This window comes from Perna viridis, chromosome 10, assembly GCF_037379345.1.
Source record: "Perna viridis isolate PV_CMFRI_1.1 ecotype Kerala chromosome 10, ASM3737934v1, whole genome shotgun sequence".
Lineage (NCBI taxonomy): Eukaryota > Metazoa > Mollusca > Bivalvia > Mytilida > Mytilidae > Perna > Perna viridis.
In genome coordinates, this window is record NC_142454.1 from 5,944,660 (window position 1) to 5,967,026 (window position 22,367).

At 33.3% G+C, this 22,367-nt stretch overlaps 1 protein-coding gene across 1 annotated transcript; it reads left to right on the plus strand.

Annotated features, from left to right (window-relative positions):
* Positions 1 to 954: 954 nt before the first annotated feature.
* Positions 955 to 13,020, plus strand: LOC148604283 (uncharacterized). Its single transcript, XM_088549306.1, has 6 exons — positions 955 to 1,044; positions 2,958 to 3,011; positions 6,570 to 6,617; positions 7,440 to 7,502; positions 9,463 to 9,528; positions 10,734 to 13,020. Exons 1-6 carry the CDS (start codon positions 975 to 977, stop codon positions 12,725 to 12,727), a joined length of 2,295 nt encoding a protein of 764 aa, XP_088405432.1. The 5' UTR covers positions 955 to 974; the 3' UTR covers positions 12,728 to 13,020.
* Positions 13,021 to 22,367: the final 9,347 nt, after the last annotated feature.

Here is a 22,367-nt window from a genome sequence, read left to right on the forward strand (position 1 = left end):
GCAATTTGTAAACTTTTTCATAGCTTCATTCCAATTAAATAATGCAAAAATAGACAGAAAGAGATAACTTACTGCTATTGATTTTGGAAGGAGCTGCGGTTTAGAACCGGGGAAGGATGACGGAAGTACAGATGGACACAATACACTATATACCACCTGCTTTTCAAGCGTGGGTATAACCTAGAAGACACCAAAATTAAAGTTATTGTTTATAAATTTGTATTTCTCAATAAGATCTGGATATCGGTAAGATCATAATTAAACCAACGAAGAGGAACATTGAAAGATCAAAGAAAAATCTGTCTACATATAATGTGTCTTATTTAACTGTATGACAGCAACCATTTGATTCTTCGGGAAATGGGGTGGGGAGCAGCATAGATAGCATGATTTACTTGTTTTTGTCATTTTTTTAAACGAACATTTTCTTCACTCCAATGATTAGTCACTTGATTTCTATATTTCCCGTAAACAAACTTTTTTCCCAAAGAAATCCGTAGCACCCCCCTCACCCCAAGTAAATCAAACGGTTGTTACTTAACATTCATTTGAAGCTAGGGTTTTTGTTTACTATTCTCTTGGACAAAGTTGTTACTTTGTTCAGATTTAACGTAGTTTTATTGTTAAAACTGTGTATTCGATTTATCATTAGATACCGAATGTTCCTGGTGTAAAAAAAAAACATCGATAATAAAGTCGGTAAATTCACTCTCGTACTTTCTCTCGCCAAAAGGTCACAGCAAAATAAAACGTCAAGATACAATGTAGAAAATATCCTCCTAGTGGCTTTAAAATACATTTTGAGAGTGGGTGATGTCTTAACGTCTATATATTTGTTTACATGTAATGATGAGCATCCCATTGTTCAAAATAAATACTTCAATGTCGTGTTATTTTGATGGGCGGGGCTTATTTTTGTTTAATATATAAACGTTTGCTTTCTTAAGTTGCTTTACGGAAAACCTTGTTAACAAATGTCAACGATGTCTTCAAAACCTGTCTATTTGGCTTTCTTTGGTTGTCTGTTGCTGCTGGTTTGTGAAGGTAAATGACTTTAGCATTATTATTATTTTTTTTTTTAAGTTTTAGTTTTTGCATGCAAGACATGCAATATGTTTATATATGTTTTTGTTTTGACTTCAAACTTCAAGACAGCAACTACCTTTTTTTTTTCCAGTTCAGTGAATGAAAAACCGCTACCGTTGTATAACATACTAGTAGCAGTATATACACATATAAAGAATCATAATAATGATTATTAAAATAAATACGCCCCGTGCAGGTCTGGGTGTGAAAAGAATAGGCCTGCACCAGCGCTAAGCTTGTCGTAAAAGGCGACTCAATAGTGCTCAGAAACCTAGCCGGGGGTGGTGGAATGGGGTACCCCTGGCGTGTTACATGCTGGGGTTGTCAGGTTATAATACGGAAAACCTGACCGCAAACCATAGTGGTGCCCCGTGTTGGGAAAGATGCCACGTTCCTCGCACGTTAAAGAACCCTGCTGTGGTATTCGATAGGAGTAGGAACCTTTGCGCTCCGCCACATGAGGCTAAATTGCCCGACCTTACCCATCCCCCTTTTTCCAGTGGCAATCTTAATTTGTCGACCTTATTATCCTTGTGACCCATCCTTTTTATCATTTCATGTTCATTTTATCATCCATTACATGTTCATTGTCTGAATATAGCTGAAATATTACTGCTCGGACGTTAAATCCCAACAAACAAACAAACAAACATTAAAATAAATACAATTAACAAAGGTGAAGCACTTACTTGTAACAATGTAGATTGTGAGTATTAAGTATATATATATATGTAGTAGTTAAAATTATGTAAGTAGTATACTAAGAATTCTAGGCTTATCATTTTTGGGGAGCACCCAATGCGCATGCGCATTACGTCACATCCGGTGGTCAACGACAAGAAGTGACCAGTAGAGGGAGGGGGCCGGAAGTGGACCTTGGGTATGACCGGAAGTGGACCTTGGGTGACCGGAAGTGGACTCAGATAGGGGACCCATGACTTATAAAGAGAACATGGGGACCTTTTGATGCAGGAAGGGGGCCGTAAAGGTGATGAGGGGGAAACGACCTCCATAGGCATCCTCATTAAGTGTCCTAATTAGTGTCATTATATAGTATACTATAACCAGGTAAGTATAAAAAAGGGTGTGTATTATGACAAGAGTTATCTTTCCTTGTTTATATTGCTTTTTTTATTTTTACATTTTCATTATCGTTAATTGTTTTTTTTTTGTTTTTTTTTTTAATTATTTTTGTAAATTATTTATTTACGACTTTATTGTCTTTGTGTAATAATGTCAAATTGAACGTGCACTTTGAATAAATTTTAAATTTTGATTTGAATTTCTTCTTCTTCACTTGATTGTGTAATTTGAATAGATGTCTCACGGATTAGAAAGATGTTTGAAACTTCCCATTTTACTGGTGATTTCAATACCCATGTATTGATGTTAAACCGCTTTTTATTGACCGCAAACCGTAGTGGTGCACCGTGTTCGGAAAGATGCCACATTCCTCGCACGTTAAAGAACCCTGTTGCCGTATTCGATAGGAGTAGGAACCTTTACGCTCCGCCACAGGAGGATAAATTGCCCGACCTTAACCATCCCCCTTTTTCTAGTGGCAATCTAAATTTGTCGACCCTACTATCCTTGTGTCCCATCCCATTTTTCATTTCATGTTCATTTTATCATTCATTCATGTTCATTGCCTGAATAGAGCTGAAATATTGAAGCTCGGACGTTAAACACCAACAATCAATCAATCAATCAATCAACCTTTTTGTTGGAAAATGATCTTTTTTTTACAATTTTGAAATACTTTACATGTGATCTTAACATATTACTTGTTTTCTGATACCTACAATGTAGTGTATTTCAATTTATTAAGCAAGTTGTTAAAAAATGTACATGTATATTTTTGTTATATTCAGGTTTTCAACGAGGGATCGCCGGGAAAAGGGTCATAGATGAGCTACACGATGATGGTATATACATAATATTCATTTATGTTACAATATTTCCCATTGAATTTTATGGAACTTCTGTTATGTGATATTTATTAAGCAATCGTGATACCGATTTTTCAGTTCTGTATTGATTAAATATAGAAACAGAGGATTTTTACACAAAAACGTTTTTTCACTTCAATGCAATCACATTTGAATAACAACAAAAAAATGGAATTAAATAGAATATATCATTGAATATTTACCGACAGAATTCAAAAGTACTTTAACGCAGAGATCCATAACCATCGTTAAATTACTACCGTAATGATATGCTACATTGTAGTTGGTCCATTTATAGAGTTAGTGGTGTCAGTAGGTCAATCAATATCCCAAAAGATAAAAGAAATATTTATATTGTTAACGATGTCAATTACTAACGTTAGTCGTTCCATTTATACCGTAAAATTGTGTCAGAAGGTCCGTTAGTTGAAGATGCCAGTAGGGCTCAAATATTGTTATTAATAAGAATAGGTCCATAAATATTGTAAACGATATCAGTATGTAGGTCCATTTCCAATCATAATGATGTCAGTAGATCCAATACTACCGTTAGTGATGTCAGTCAATCCCATAAAAATGTCAGTTGATCCATGATGTAAGTAGGTAAAAAACTACCGTAAATGATGTCAGTAAGTCCATAACTACCATAAATGAGATCAGTTTAATCTTTATATCGAGTGAAGTTTTCAAGCTAAGTACAGGTGCAAAAATGTATACTTTGATTCATTTTTTATCAATTTAGCTGGAAGATCAGAATTGATATAGCAGTCGCCAGAGCCTTTAAATTTGTAAAGCAAATTTAGCGTCTGCAATTATCTTATCTTACACTATCGCAGGAAAGTAATCCCATTTTGGCATTCCCCATTAAGGTTCAAATGCAGAAACTTAGGTCACCTTTATTGTTATTTATTATTATATCAAATTCAATTCTATATTATTTACGCCAATAAACAACTTTTACTGCGAACTGAATATGCTTATTTATTCGGTTCGCATTAACAATGATCCAATTAAAATAGTTGACATCCAACCTCTAATTTCTATGCATTTACTGAATAAACCAGTCGTTCATTGTCGAAGTCGCATAATAATCCATTTGATGCTTAGCGAGTAATGAAACCCTGTGAGATTGTAAATAGTCATCAATCATAGAACTGAAATATAAAGAGGAATACTGAGTACCAACTAAAATAGCTGTCCTCAGATATTTCATGCAGGCCATGGCGGATAAAATGGGCGCATATGGTTCCGATCAAGAAACTTGTATAAAGGAAATGGGTTCAGGGTATTATTTGCAGCTCATATTTTGGTGATTTTTTACAAAGGGGTAGCATAACCCCCCAAAACATCCTGACGTATCTCCCACTGTAGCGTGTATTTTTATTACGGTTACCGCCTCGGGACATCGGAAGCCCACAGATGACAAATAAAAATGACACTTTGCATAGACGATAGCATAGGAATTTCGAAAATGCATTCCTCGGAAATTGTGTCATTTTTTGGTCTGGTGTTGTTGCTTTTTTTCTTAATCATTCTTAATCTATTTGACGTTTTGGCCATGTGTGTGTTATTATAACAGAGCTGTGGGTGCATATTTCTGCACTAAACATGATTGTTAAAATCATATTCTAAGACTTCATGGTTTACGGGTGTGTTGCTGTACGTGTTTTTGGAATTATATGTCCAGAAACTAATTGCTTTTACATGCCACTTGCGTGTCTCAGGAATAACTTATGGCACTTGAGCTATATAGCTTACTAACTGAGAAATGTAGCTACTTGAGAGGACCATGTATCTAAAGATATGATTTATTTCAATAATTGTGTCTTAAGTTTGAATGATTTAACACACAGTTTCGACCTGAGGGTCGATCAATTGAATTTCGACCTAATTATTTTAAAACTGATAATGGCCAACTAATAGATTGCAGTTCAATTATGCACTACGTCGGAGAGTTTTGTATACATTCATCCAGATGTTCCATGTTAACTGATATCGAATCTAAATATTACGTAAACTGGCGCACTGTACGATGCATCGTGAATTTGTGTGTTTGTGTTTAAATGACCTTCGTAATCAGAATTATGGTGAATTAAAAAAAATAATAATAAAACAGGAAGTTCAATATTAAATATTCCTAACAATAAGCTAGTGTTGAAATACGTTTGAATTCGATCCCCGTACTTTCTTTTTATTCTATATTTTTGTACTTTGACGATAAAAGTTCAAACGATCGATGTAAGTTGATTCAGTACGTACAAGAGTACCTTAATTTATTATTTTTGTTTAGTTGCCCCTTTATTATATCCAACGCAATGAAGTTGTGGAGGATATAATGTTTTTGACCCGTCAGTCAGTCATTAGTTTTCCAGACTTGTTTTCTAAACACTTGCAGATATTGAGCTGGTTTTTGGTATGTAACTCTACCATGATGAGATACAGATCAAGTTACCATTTCATTGATGCTGATTTTTACACAAATAACAGGCCTTAGACTTGCTATTAACATAAACATAACAGTTTTCCTATTATTTTTCTTAACTCTTTTAAATATTTAGCTGATTTTTGGTATGTGAGTCTACAATGTACCATGATAAAACTTATGTTTCGCTGAGGTTTTCCATGAATTAAAGCCCTTTGAATTTTTTTTTCAAACAGTTTTTATTCGAGAGTCCAGTATGTGGACACATGGGGTATGTGAGCGCGTTCATTAAGGTTCTTTAATTTTGCACGTGTTTTCTTGCATACTGCAATCACTATACGAATTTGTTTATAGTGGGATATAATACACTGTATTGAAATTGACAGAATATTGAGGTTGCTGAATAACATTATAGGGTTGTAGAGAGTTTTTTTTTCATATCACTGTATTTTCATATCGCCTCAAGATCCCGTTTTTTATTGGATAAAAGGTGTCATGTGACATTCTTATTTATGCAGTAAAAATTCCATTGGTTATTACCATGTACCGATATTGACAAGAAAACCATCATTATCAGAGCATTATAGTAACGACCAGCAGGGGAATTTAAACTTTATGGTATTGATTCAGAAGCGTAGTAAACATGGGGGAAGCAACCACATCTGTTTCTTCCAGTTACAGATTCTCTGATATGTCTGATGGCTTTGTTGAAAGTGAGCATTATTTTTGTAATCAAAAACAAACTTTAACTTTTCATTTTTTTTCGCTCATTATAAATATTTTAAATACTTTATTCTTAGGTTGAAAGTAGAGCAAAATAATTAAGAATGTGGTTCCTCAATGAAATAAACATAAAAGTCTATAAACATGAGTCTATATCACGATATTGACCAGTTACAACTATCATATAAATAGTCGTATTGGCTCGAATATAGCCGTATTTCGAGGTAACGCCGTTGTCCTATTTAGGAAACCGATTAGACTCGTCCGGAAACATTTTATGAAAACAAAATGCATTTTAACAGACTAAACTCTGTTTCAGTCTGAGAGCTAGGCAAACAATTTCTTAAGATAAATCAAAATGTTATATGCATTTATTTAACTTTTTTCAGCACTATACCCGAAGGCAGAGTATGAAAAAGAGAACTTTGTGGACACGGGTAATAAAGACTATAAAGATATAATTCACTTTGTTAAACATGCTCAATGGTAATGAGTTCATACATGTACATGCATGTTGTTTCATAACTAAGAAGCTGTCCAACTATGATTCTGACAAAGTTTAAGTATTATCAAACGAGTTTGGGATACAAAAAATGTATTTGGAACTTTTTTTTCGTAAATATCTATGTTCATTTGAAGAAGTAAAAGTGTTCGACTGTAGCACAAACACTGCATTTTAGTCACGTTTACAGTAAAAATGGTGTCCCTGCAAATGTTGGCTGATCAAATTAAAAAACCGTAAGAATTGAAAAAAAATGTGCACTCAATACAGATGTACGTGCTGGTATACAATCAAAAGTACTCATAGTAAGTGGCGATTTTCTTCCGATTCTTAATGGATAATCAAAGATCAGTTATCTTCGGGGGTAATCCTTGATTAACTTTAAAATCCGATATAGCATGATCAGACTTTAATCAACAATCATAACCGCGATATTCGCTTCTTTCAAAGTGAAAATTATGGGAACCCGGATTCGAACGTTAATCAAAAGAAAACTAATAGAGAGATAACGACTAGACAAATACAATAACAAATACACACACAACAAAGAAATCAAAATTGTCAAAATGACACGTACATTTAAACTAAAGTAAATGTATCACGGTACAAAAACGTCCGCGTATGATCTTTAAGTGAACAGCCAATCATCAATACACTAATCGAGCTTTTTGTTTTAATTTGTCTTGTCAGCTGTATTTTTTTTTGCTGACATATTATTCTAATACCATAGTAATTTCGTCAACTGAATTTCTTTTAGATGACGACTTCAAAGGAATAGTGCCCCTTGCCAGACAAAAGAGAGGACTTATATCTGTTCTAGGTACCTAATACACCATTTTATTCATTTTTATAAATATTTGTTACATACCATGTCTCTTACGAAAGATTAAGTACATTGTAGCTGTCTTTGTAAGAATCATGCAAAATATAAAAAATGTGGTACACTCCCCCCCCCCCCAAAAAAAAAGGCTACATATTTTTATTTTTGTAATTAAGTTGTTTTGTGGGTCTCTACTATGAAATGACTTGTGTAATTATTCATTCAAATCTGCCAGCTCTTAAGATAATAACATTGAAAATCCAATAGATTCTATTGTATTTAATTGTCATTTACAGAGTGTCTCCCTTAATTTTGAAATCTACAGTGCATTCTATATAATTTCCATCTACTAAGAGCACGGGTTACATGAAAAACTGCATGCTAATTTCTGTTTACTATGGCAATTCAACAAAATATCAAAATAGAATTATTTACCCATGAATCACATTTTGCATGATTCTTAGCTGGAGTGCTACTTAATATTCTATAATTTGTTTTATTCTCTAGCCCGCACCAGTGGTAGCGTGCTTGCATCGAGTGCGGCAGATTAACGGTTTGAGCACTGAGACGTTAAAATCGGTAGTCTCTGCTTGTCCGTTTAAGAGATAGAGTGACCACTGGTTGGTTCGGAATCAGAATTAATGTCCGATCAGAATGACATATCATCATGTTCCTGTGGGATGTTACTTCTGTATATTAATCCAACATATTTTAAATCCGGTTCATTATGTATATGCCGGACTGAATAGGATCTGTTTGATCAACTGACAACGTTCTAGTCCTACTTGCATTTCAGATGTAGTGCATCCTACTTCAGTTGTAATATTATTTCTGATCCATCTTGTCGTTGTGAACCAGCAGTGAAAAATGTCCACCACTTTCTCCTCGAGTGCCCACTTAATTTTGAACAAAGACGAATTATGATGAATAAAATTAACTGGCTTCTAGAAGGACAGGAAATAGACGTAAGAATACTCATTTGGGGAAGTTCCGATGATGAAAATATTACGATTTTCAAAAATGTCCTTAACTTTATTAAAGGATATAACATATTTCTAGTATTTTAAGTGGTAAAGTTATAGTGTTCTCGAATCCATCGCAATCTTCATCTTCATCTTCCTCTTCTCTTCCTACCTGCATATAAATACTCTCCCTTTACTTAAACCTTTATCTTTGTTTCATATTTTTTTTGTCTGACATGCACATACTATAATATTGAATTATGTATATTATGTGTATTATGAAATCATGCTCTAACTACCAGTTGTCAGTTGAAGAAGACTTTATTAGTGGCTTTTCACTTGTGTCAAATTCTACTGCTTTATTTGCAATAAAATATGTTTAAACTAAACTTTTTGTATTTGGTATGTGACATGATGCCTCAAACTCTCAGCTTAAAAATTCATTTATATCTCATCAATACCAGTATGGTTGGGTAAAAAAATATTTTAAACAGAACTTCAGTGTTACAATGTCTTAACTGAGTCTGGTGGTTTCTTCTGGAGAAATGCTTTATGATTTTGTTGATTTTTGAATGAAGCAACATTTTTATGGCAAGCATAGCATGTTTGTGATACAAATGTAGATGCAGTGGAGGATCCAACCTTCGAACCCCCTTTTTGAAACATTTTGTTGATTTCGTGCAAAATTTGAGCAAAAATGAACATAAAATAGCATTGAACCCCTTTTTTTCTGGGCCTGATCCCCTTTTTAAAAATCTCTGGATCAGCCCCTGAGATGTACATTCATTAATCAAGCGCACTTTACTTCCAAAGTATGGGTTTTGTACTGTACTGTGGTTTCTGGTTGTTTTCCAACATTAAACGAAGTCTCCATATATATTCTGTACAAATGCAATGCATGTATGGCTTTATGAATTATTTAACATAACGCCATTATTCATGCTCCGAGGAAAGACATACGAATTTACTATATTAATAAAGTACCCGTTTCATTTCAGTAATGGGTACTTCTTTTTTGCTGCGTGTTACGAATCTTGGAGTTACCATAGCTGGCGCTGCATCGGGTAGGTAAATAAACACTACCACGTAATTATATTTCTTCAAAGGCAATTATGCTTTAAACGCAATTATGTCGTAAAAAAGTCAAGCTTAAAACATCTATTTTTTTGTGTGTGAAGAAGTGTGGCCAACATTTTTTATTTCTCAGCTGAGATCAATATGATAATTAAACTTCTTAATAATAACTTATTTGATTTTTTTAATATAATTTTTCTATTTTCAAAATAGATTGCAGTAAATGTCTTTCATAAAAAAAGAAAAGGTCGTATTTTTATTTGCGTTGATGTCATCTTTAAAAAAATGTTATAGAGTTATCCTTCTTTATATGTATATCTATTCCTTAATGACAAGTTCACTAATTGTATGTTGCTTTGTACGAAGCGGATATATGTAGGCTTTAAGCCTGCTATCGAATCCAATTCATCTTATTGAATGAACTATGTTTAAAAGAAAAAACGTTAAGTAACATCTGAAACCGCTCTTTAGACAGATTCCCTAAATACGATACAACGAAATGCATGCGTTAGGCCTAAATGAATTAATCATGTGTTTCCGGTTTCTCGACCCGACCTCAGTTTCCGACACCGACTCTAAACATTAGATTGCCGATTGAAAAAAAAAACCGTCGTTTCGCGTTTAGAATATCATTAATATGCTAAGTGTTAACTTTGATACTACGACAAATACGCTTATATAGGTAACAGTGTATCAAGAACTAAGAATGTAAACAACAAGCATGGCTTTTCGGCACCGTTTCAACGTATTAACTGTAAAACAATATACAATAATAGAATATTTTTGTAAATTAAAATGTTTTACCTATTCAACCTTTTTTTGTTTGGGGTGGGGTGGGGGGTGGGGCGTGGTGAAATAGGAAACGCACATTTATAATTCATTTTTGTTTAACTGAAATTCACACAATTCGAATATAAATATCAATGCTTAAATAAATTATGGTTTACAGTGTCAGATGATGATATAACCCAAACATACCAAGCAAATATATTAAATTACAAAATGATTGACCACAAGTCCTTTTTTGGTTGGAAAAAACACATTTTTTAAGATGGTGTTAATCTTGTATGAAAATGAATATTTTTGTCAAAGAGAGGTAACTGCAATTATGTATAAACAAACAAACGATGAGGTACTTTATCACAAGACTGTATGATTGAACAAGATTCTTATGGAATCTGTTTGCTTTTAACAGGGGGTTGTGCTATCTGGAAGAGTATTTGTACCGACAGAGACCGAATTGAAGTTCTAGATTCAGAAATAAGAGGTATGAAGAGAGAATTTGATGTCTTGTACAGAAATAACGGACGTAGTTATGTTGACCTCAAACAATCGTATGTTAACAATGGGTACATTTCATTTTATACCAACGAAACAATCCGAAGCGTGGAGACCATCCAAGAGCTGACTCAAAGATTAGTTGAAAAGATAAGCTTAAAAGATTTCCCAACATTTGCTGAAATGGCAAAAAATATTGAACACAATGTTACATCTGAAAATTACTTGAAGGAGGTTGTTTGGCAACTAGAATATAGTTTAGAGTACTTAACAGCTAGAATACATCAAACAAAGACGAATCTGTTGGTTGGTATCGCGGTGCAATATTTGGCAGAGGCATTGCTCAATAGGTTCGTGAAGGCATATTCGAAGGCTTATGGCCAAATAGCCGAAGACATCTTTTTCCAATCGCAGATTCAGAATTTGTTCAACCCAGATGGTGTTGGTGATCAGAGTAAAATAACGTTCTTCAAGAAGGTCAAACTTATCCCTAAGGTATTTAAACGAATGGGCAAAAATGTAGGTAAATATTTCAAAAACGGATGGCGGTCTTTGAAGAAGTGGAAGAGAATTAACAGTTGGAAAGGTTTTAAAGGGAAGTTGAGGCACTCTCTGAGAAAACCATTGGCTAAATTAAAAGCTGTAAAAAATTTCATGACAAATTCAGCTGCCCGACGACATGCTATCCGAAACTTCAAAATCGGTTGGTCCCAAAGAATTACCCATACGTTGAGCATTTTGGGAGATGCTATTAACATTGCACTCGGTATTAATGAGTGGGCTAAGGTCAGAGACGAAATGGCTAAAGCCAGAAAAAATTATGAAGATTATAAAGCGAACCTGACCCGTGAAATAGCAGATACCAAAGTCGAGGCAAATAGGCTACTGGAGGGTTGGGAAAACTCGACTAAAACTTTCAGCAATGTTACAGCCTCGATCCGAACCCTTTTTACAGACTTGGCAAACAACTCTGACTTCAATGGGGTCTTGGGACTTGCCAGTCTACCTGTCAATTTCGTTTCCGATTACTTGCCCAAAAATTTTGAAAATGTACACAAGGGAAACCTCTTGTCAAAGCAAGCCATTGTGATTAATTTCTTGAAAAAAATCAATCACAATTTTACAAAGATTCGAGAAGACCTCAATGCTCGCCTGATTATGCATGATCACGTAGAACAAGGAGTTAAGAAAGGCCATTCAATTAATGAAATGCTCGAGACCTTGAAAAATGTCTACAAGTATAAGACCGGCGAGGAAAAGTACTACGGTACCTTGCTGTCGGACAGGGATATAATATGCGCCATAGCTGTATTATTTCCAATGAAAAACAATTATGACTTTTATACCCTGATCTCATTCCGGCCGACATGCAACATAAGTGATGCACAATTTGCATCTATCAAAGCTCAGGCCATTGATAAGAGGAAAAAGGAACTGATGATTAAGGTAGTCAAGCAAGAGGTGTCAAAAGATTCAACAACTCTCGAAAATCTTCTTAATCTTGTCAAAAATGCATATAGTTTCTCTAATGACAATAGCCTAAAACAATACGGAAAAACAATTACGGAAAAAGATGTCGTCTGCACGGTAGCATCAGTATTTCCTGCTTTGCAGTCTTTTGACTTCCTATCCTTGGTACCTTTAAGACCAGATTGTGCAGCTGTCTCAGACTCAGACTTTGCAAATATGAAGCAAGCTATAGCAAACAAGAAACTTATAGTTGAACAAATTAAAGGAGCCGTGAATGCATGCATAAGCTGGAATATGTGTCCTTGTATTCCTGTAATCAGAACTAAACTCCAAGGTGATGGAATAACAGCTTCCGAATCCGATGTCAAAGAGGCAATAAAAGTAGTACGACCAGAGTTAACACAGTATTGTGGTAAAGGGTGTGCTTGTGTGAATATTTAGAAACAAAAGAAAGTTTTATACTTGGGAACGATGAACTGTCCTTTTTTTTCAATGCTTACACATACTACAATCTAAGCTTTCGAACCTAGTATAAAATAATTTTACCTAATTTGTTTAGCTTATCATATATGTCATGCTTTTTTTCCGTTTTTTTGTTTTTTTTTTGTTTTTTGTTTTTTGTTTTTTTTTGTGGTTTTGTTTTGTTTTGTTTGTGATATTTGTTTTTGTTCTGTTAGTTATTTTTTTTAAATTGTAATCTCTACATGAATCATAAATGCACTTTACATCTGCAACTACCGTATCTTCATTTGTAATCGTAATCTGGTAGATCACCTACAAATCTCTGTGCTAAGGTCGACATCATGAAGCTTAAGTTTCCCCTATATCTCATCTTTATTAATAATAATAATTAATAATTTAAATGTGGCATATGAAATCATGAATGTAAGATCAAGAGAAACGATATGGCAAAAGCCAAGAAATCAGGGATTCAAAAGACGAGACCAAAAAATTGAGACTAAAACAAACAACATGACACAGAAAAAAAACAATAAGCACATGAAAAAAAAACCCGGATATCAACCAAAATCTGCCAGCTAGAGACCATGTACACATAAGTTTGTAGAGATCAATGTCCTCTTGATTCACCACCGATGAAAACAAGTGCAAAAACAATAAATAAAAATTCAATACGGATTGTAGATTGAAAAATATTACATAGCTAAAACTAATACAAACTGGAAATGCGTAAGTACGCCCCACCCCGGGAGGGGCCTTTATTCTTGAAAATTTTAATTCAATGGAATGGGTCCAGTCTAAGGCCACTCAGCCTCCTTTTTAGAAATATCTGGATCTTTCATTGGGCCGCGTTTATAAAGGTTCTTGTGAACTATGGAAAGATGTTTTAAACCGATCGGCGACGTACATTTTGTAAATATTGAATCCAGTTGCAACATTGTATATATTTGCCTTGCATGTTTTTAATAATAACTCTGCGTCTGACTAACTCTACAATTTCAATTACAATTTCATTGAAATGTACTGAAAATGAACATTTCAAGGACTCTGTCAACACCTGATTTTTCTAAGATTCTTTTGAAAAATTTCTGATGAAGTGATGAAGAGATCAAGTAATGGTTTTTTCAAATAAAGAAAGCATCCTGGAGTGAAATCATATTATCAGATCGATGGGGTTTTGACATGCATGTTTCTGATTTTTCCAATTTTGCCTGATTCTTACAAATACTTATATTGAAGCAATCGATTGCTATATACTGTAAACGTATTAATTTTCGAAGATTCCACTGTCAAGTAAACATACTCACGGTACCAAATGATTAGTGCTATATAGTGTTAAAATTAAACATTTCCTATTAAACTATTTTTTGCATTTATCTGTCCACCGCAAAAAATACGAATATTAGTACAAGAATATAAATTCGTTTACAGTTGTACGCTGACACATTCATAAAGTTTGTATACATGTACATGCAAAATGAATATTATGTTTTCCTACTTCACAAAAAGAAGAATCTAAGGAGTAAGAAACTTCTGTCCTGATGCTGCAAGTCGTAGAATGTAGTTTTATAGTTTGCAAAAGCATGGACATGGATGATTGCATACAGACCTTTGATATATACATATACATACATATATGAATCCAAGAGGGTTCTCGGAATAGGAAACCCTCATTGTTGAAAGATTGCGTTAATTTTGTGCTAAATTCAGGCAATTATGTTTAATAATCTGCTAGAATCCTGTTATAAATTTATATATCACAACCCCCCTCTTACTGTAAATTTCTGATGAAAAAGTCAAACATAATAAAAAATGATTCCATGTTCAATTAAGTAAAAACTTAATAAAGAAAAAAATATCGGCAAAAACATTTTCCAAGAATCGGAACATACACACAATAGAGAAACATCAGAATCCAAAAGTTACCAAACGTTAATCCAGGAAACAGAGTTAATTCACATACAATGTAGCCGCAGACAAAATGGAATACAATAGCAAAAGAAAAATGAAATGAGAAATTAAAAAAAAAAGACAGCACACACACTAAATAAAACAGTTGTAAAATGATCTCCTTTAAAAAGAACTCGTGATAACCTTGCTATAAAATTTTATAAAGATCAACCAAGTGTCAATATTTAAAAACAGTTTTTAGCATGACATGGGTTGTGTCCTTATTGTATGATATATAATGTACCGTGGTTCTCAACCTCGCATGGGAAGAGTTGGGATTTATATTGCATACGATAAGACATACCTTTTTGTAGATTTGAACTGGTATAGACTGGCGTGTCAATTAAATGATAGTCGTTTTCTTTTGTTTGTGCATTTGTGTAACCTATAATCAGTTCCTTTATTTCAGTTTTAACAAGGGACTCAGATCTTTTTGTACTGAATATTTGTTGTGTTTAATTATGGTTTATTTTCCCACAGTGAACAGATTTTGAGCATGCCAAAGTACTGTATCATTTTTTGCATATGTCAGGAATTTCTGGCCTCTGTATGTCTTGTATACATATGCAGGTTTCACTTTCAGTTTTCTTGTACATGTATGTCTATAAGGGCCAGTATTTCGCTGTACCTGTGTGTAATGTTGTTTTGGGGTCAGTTGCGGAATATCCCGTGGTATGAGGGTTTCCTCGTCGTTCACTGAAGACCCATGGGTGGCTTTGAGTTCACATCATCCAATTTGGGTTGTTGTCTCTCTGACATATTAACCACGATCCATTCTCGTTATATTGAAAAGAAGCCTTCTATTTCTTACCGATATTCCCTCATATAAGATTCCTTCTGATAATACATTCAAATTGAAATATGAAATGATGAAATGAGGCTAACCAATAACAAAGCTTCAACTTTTAAGAGTTGAGAAAGGATACTTTTTTATACCTCATTATGAGATTTCAAGCTTTCTATTTTCATGAAGCCGAGTTCAGCATATGACTCTATTCAGTATATGATTGCTTCCGCCATATATATCTGTCCGTTTATGCACAACATAAACATTTGTTGACATTACACATGTAGTTTCCCGATACTGTGCTTGGCAATGCCCTTTATTTAATACACCTGTAAGTTATCAGCATTTGATATTGGGTTACCATATTGAAAACACGATTTTAGCAATTAACGCATTATTAAGAAATTTTCTAATGCCTTATCCTAAGATCATTAAATCACTAACACAACCTACATGAGGAATTTTTCTAAAACTTTGTTGAATTTTCGGTTTTAATTGATCCATAAAATACATTTTGTACCATTTTTTTAACGAAAATATACGTTTGCATATAGTCAAATAGCAGAAAATTGCCATTTTGTTGTTGTTGTAAATTTGGGAAGTAAGTGAAATAATTGCCCACTTACTCTACTAAAACATGGAGTAAAAGGTTCATGTTAAATTACTCATTACTCGTCAATACCAGATTTGGTTCAATTTGGCTAAGTTTTCAGATTTCTAAAAATAACATTTTTAGTCCTTTTTTGTTCCAAACCTGCATGAATGTTCTGTAAAACTTATCAGATGTACCACAGCTAATGTAATATTATGTACAAATTTAAAGAAAAAAATGTTAGGGGGTAAGCCGGATCTACTACCTTAAAATAACTAAATCCTGGAGTTAATTCATAATTTTGTATTTAAAAATAGTCTTCTCATAATTTGCTATGATGATGACATTTTTCGTTTTGTCGTAGTAAATAGCTTGTGGAATAACAAGGCCGTCTTCTTTTGTCACAAGTTGCTGCATTTGTTGCCAATCAGGGGAAATAACAACTAAATTGTATGAATGTGAACCAATAACGTAAACAAAGCAGTTTAGATCTACATTAATTCCAGTAGGGCAATCTAAGACTGTTTTATCATGATATTTCCAAATTTCATTTCCTTCCATGTCACAGGAAACAACAAAGTTTTTCACCGGAACTGTGTAATATATATTGTCCCCATATAAGGTTATGTACGAATTATAAAACAATTCTCCAGTTGGGACTTTAATCTGTGTTTTTCTCCACTAGATATATCCAACATCTGAAAGTCGTTTGCTCTACAGCAGCATACTAATTTTAATAATTTTCCATCATTTGCTGGAATACCATACACATTAGATGGCAAAATAAACGTTTTGATTATTGATAAACTGTTGATATCAACAATTGATAATTCATTTGAGAAGGTCCCGCCACCCGACGCGGCTATTACATTACCATCTAAGTATTCTAAATCAAATGTTGTGTGCCGAGTTCTAAGTTCCCATTTTGTCGAACCTTCGTTTTTAACACACCTTATAGTTCTTGTATTGTACTCAGTGAGCAATATTCTCCCGTCATGTCATAACAATAAACTTCTTATTTTGCTTCCTCTTGTTCTCTGTGTACAAACAAACTGGATCGTAATATCGTGAACGGAATTCATTTGTATTTCATAGATACAACGACTTGAATTCTTGGAGTGCAAAGCACATTATATTAACCCGACCTTGTTATTCTTGTCACTATCTTCTTTTCTTCTTTCTTAACAAAAAAAGTCATAAATAAAAATAGATAAGTAAAAATGAATAAATAGAAATTTCAATTGATGAGTGATCTACAAGACTCTTTATTAAGTCAACATTGAGACGAACCTTTTAAGAGTTCTCATACAACGTACCCTTAAAAGATAGGAAATGTCGTTATAAGTAGTTCAGCAAATAACTGAAAACTACTATGCATATTATGTAGAAGGAAACGTTCAGTTGCTACAATAATCCTTATATCATAGGCCTAAGGCCCTCAAAAGTCCTTATTAGAGTGGAGTTGTAAAACGATTTCTTGTTCAGATCTTTTGCCTTTGAAAGTTGGAATATAAATAGAAATATGACCTCAATTACTTCTTATGTGAGGACATGAGTATTAATGTTAATTCGAAGATGTAGAACAACATATTTCAGTCATTTTAAGTCGCTAATATTGTTAGCGACTTATTGCATTCGTAATTTCAGTGATCTACAGTTGCATATGATTTGCATAATTATATATTTCTACTCTACATTAAACAGCGGATCTGTGCCATGTTTACCGTCATAACTTCGTATTTCATACGAGTTCAAAATGTACCTCTTAATCATCATACACATGTGTTCTACTTGTGTTTTTTCCTTGTATGAGAACGGGAGGTTAACATTTAAAGATGAAATGACCAGTTAGCATTAAGGCTAGAAACCTCTAATTCCACTTCCCATAGGCTTCTATGCTAATTTCACAATATTCAATGGCTTCTCTGGACTTCACCTTAACTTTAACCTGCAGAGGACTATATATCAGCATGATTCTACATATGTCAGCTCACAATCATCAGAATGGCATGTGGGGTTAGCAGACTTGCAGTTCAGTACTGGTCACCGGAAGTAAAGTGTCCATAAATAGCATGGGAAATCCCAGTGTTTTCACAAGATAGGGGTATATTTAGAAATCATTATGGAGATTAGGCTTCACATCACAAGAAGCAAAATGCACCTATAAAATGTACATAAATGTTTTTCCTTTCAGAATCTTTTTTGAAATTTTTTAAATGAGATCAGAACTTTTTTCGCAGCACTATGAGGAACAGGGGTAATTTCTGTGTGACTATTTTTGCGTACGGTCCAAATGCTCATTGGTTGAATTGGTGGTCTGTAACCTTAAACATTACCCAGTTTCCGATTCAGACACAGGGGCTCGTTACAATTAGCTATATAGGTCATATACATAATCAAGCCCCGATATCTATAAACATTGTATATAGCCATTGCCTGTTGTTTAATATAGTTCCTGGTAACCCGTTGTTTTGACTGAAAAACGTTCGTGTCATCACGGTTACGAAAGAGTAATCATATCAAGTTTTGGGAACTAAGATTCTTGCGAAAGTTACCGGTTTTAGAGCATATCGATTCGTGCCATTTCGGGTGATAAAGGCAACTTGAAGTCAAAATCAGTGGCATATAATATTTGATGATTTGAAGGCTTTAGTCTTTGATTTTGTTTTAAATAATTCTACTCACATTAAAATTCAATTAATGTTCGTGGCGTAACAATCACATTGTTAAACTATATACGAGATAATAAACAAAGTGTCAATCTATCAGAAGATATATTTTATCTAGAAATGAATTATTACTACATAATAGTGCTTTTTTAAGATTTTTTATTGAAATTATGACACATAAACATGCTTTGTTGAGTGGGTTCAGCCATAAACTAAATAATAACTTCTTCAAATTCGATTTTTATTTTAAAGTGTGTTTTTCTTTGACGTGTGGTTGTGGCTTTTCTATAGGCCTAACTAATTCTTAATGCAATTGAAATACTCCCATGTAGTATGTATCAACTTAAAAAGTTAAACCAACGGTCGCACAAGCGTCAGATAAATGCACATGTAAACATAAGCAAAATGAATTACAATGTAAATTTATGTTATTAATGTGTCACAACAATAATCACAAATTAAATGTAAATTATGTGCACTAGATCTTAATGATTTACCTCAAATAAATTTTACTGACAATAATTTTTACTTATGATTTCAAAAATAAGTTATAATGTACAAATATCAATGCAACATCCGAATTCACTCATGACACACAACAAACGTGTAAAACTGCCAGGTGACTTTTGAAAATTTTTTCTATAAATAGATGTATTTACAAGTGTGCATACATTGTTATTTATTATATAATGAGATTTAACATTGTTTCTTTGAACGACTTTGGCATCGTTCTTGATTGGAACGATTTAAGTGGGATGTTAATTACATTTATTTTTTCTCGGTCTAAATAAAGAACTATCGTTACGTAAAATATGGCATGTGTATATCGATAAACATTATTTATTCGCTGTTTTTTTTTTCAAAAAATTATTATAATTTTTCGATGTTTTGATAAAAACATACAATTAGATATATGAGCTCTTTTAATTTTTTGCTGTTTGTGTTAAAAAAGGTCATAAGCTGTATGTTGTAATTATGATCATTTTAAGGACATTGGTTTATTTTGAGATGATTGTCATTCAAAGAGATAAACGAATTTTAAGTGGAAACAAAACAAAATTTGCACTTTTTAACATACATTCTCCATACTGCGAATGATAATACTAAGCCATATCGGTAATTCATTTTATTTCTTGTAATGATAATGGTAATTAAACGCATTCTCATTACATTGCAATGTAATTCACCTCATGCCTGTCATATTCATATGTGTTTTAAGTTCTATGTATTCAGTGTCCATTACAAATGCTTTTGATTAGAAACTATTTCATTATTTGCTCTAAAATATGTTAACAAATGAAAGCATTCTGGTTTGAAGAAGTTATTTATAATTAGTAAAATCTTAAATTATCCATATTATTAGGAGTTTCTAAAAAAAACGTTACAATATGAAGTAATAAATGTATATTTTAAAACTATATATTGATAATTTTAAAGAAAAAAAATCTAATAACAATTCTTAAATGGTTATATTTGTTTGTAAATTTCTAAGAAATGCTATGTCGAAAATATAATTTTATTATTATAATGAATCAAAAATGACTAATGAAACATTAGGTGGTTTGACCTGTCGAAAATCCTGTCGCTCAAGCAAAGGTGGCACATAAGGAAACCAGACTACTTCAGGCACATCTTAACAACCGCGAAATATAAAAAAAAAACTATGTTTTGGTAGCTGATATATAACAGCACATGAATTAATAATTTATATTATTAAAATCAATTTTGTTTCGTTTGTCATTGATTTTTTAATTGAAATGACAACTGTGCTCCAATTAGGATAAAAATCCGAAGAAAAAACAAAAAAACGCGGGCAATATATTATGTCAGTAGAGTCTTTATTTTCTTGTTCTGGTCGGTCTGAAGTTAGACACCATTAGTTCCACGAAAAGAGAAACTCATATATTTTGTTTCCATATGTATTATAACAAAATGAGAAGCACTCGTTCAGACTTTCTTTGGTGTCAAAAGAGGGGGATGAAATAAGAATCGATGAGGTAAATGTACCCTTTTCGAATTAAGAGATATATATTTTAATTGCACTAAAACAAGGTTATATTCCGCGGATTAGAAAAAAAAGAAAAAGACACATTTTGAAAAAAATTATCACCAAAGCCAACCAGCTTCAGAATATTTTTTTCTATATAGTTCAATTATTGTTAACAAAAATTAAAAATATAATTTAATCTGTAGACAGATTTTGTTTATTTGCCCTAAATTTGCCAATTTATCAATAACTTACCGAAAGCCAAAGACTTTAAGTAATAGACAAAATAACATGTTTGCAAAGTTTGTTTTGAGTGACATAAATATAATACATTTTAAATCAATTTAACTTATGTAAAATAACACATCCAATTGTAGATTTCAAGAAAAAAAGTTTATTTAAAAAAAAATACACCGACTACACTGTAGTAAATGTACACACATTCGTTCTAACATTGTGAATGTGAAATGATATTATTATTATTATTATTATATAAGGATCTGAAAAAAATCCCAACGATGTTAAAGGTGCCAATTTTGCGGAGCAAACTTTTCGGTCGTTGTCTTAGCAGGACTCGAATTTTAATCGCTGTGACATCTGTGGCAAAGCTACCTGCCCAGAGTCCAGCATCCTAGACCATTCAGCCAGCTAGGCTATATAAAGCTTTGGCTGATCGGATCAGTCGTCCTCGTAGGATAAAGCTAGGGTTGAAACTTTGTGCACGATGTATGGTAGTACGGGACAGCTCATCTAGCTGTTGTTATGTAGGATGAAGTGTCAAAAAAGATAAATGTCACAATAGATTAACATTATACATTCGTCTCAGAATGGACTAAAAATGCGATTTTTTCAGCTCAAAAGAACTAATCGCTTCATCGCGTATTTGGTCAATTTTCGTTAAAAAAAACTTTTGTTTGGATCAAAACCTTGAGTTGATCTGTTTACTACAGCTGTATTAAAAGATTTACTGCCAAGTATCGGTACAAAGGAAGACCTTGAAGTTGTCCAAGATGTCAACACATCTACTGAAATCGGAAACGGACTCTCAAACTGAAATGGACTCTCTAGCTGAATTAATATAACGAGATATATTGATTATGTCACAAAGACAACAACCACTACGAGATGAAAAATGTTAGGTCAAGGCCAACTATTGGTCTTCAATGAATGGCAATGAAATCCTCATACCCACAGGGTAGGTTGCAGCTTGCCCAAACAACATCATACAAAGGTACAGGGAAATAGTTACCCCCATAAACTCCAGCAACAAAGAAGTAAACTAGGTACTTAAGTGTGACAAATTAACTGGAACGTGAGTGGGTCACAGATCGAAGTTATAGAAGGTGAGAAATTGAATACAGTTGATGTTCCTAATGTTGCGTCATTACTTGAGTAAGATGTCTCTGTACTGTTTTCTAAAGTAGGCAATCAGTTTAATCGCATGTTTTCGAATAAAAGCGAAGAAAGTTTCAAAGTATTTTTTCGATCGCTTTAAATAAAAGACACAAAAAGTTTAAGCCTAACTGCTAGTGTACTAGCATTGCGATCCGCAACAGATAAAAACTATGATAAATCTACATGATTAAGTTGAAAAGGCGTTTTTGTTCATCGAATCTAAACAGACGGAAATCAAAGTA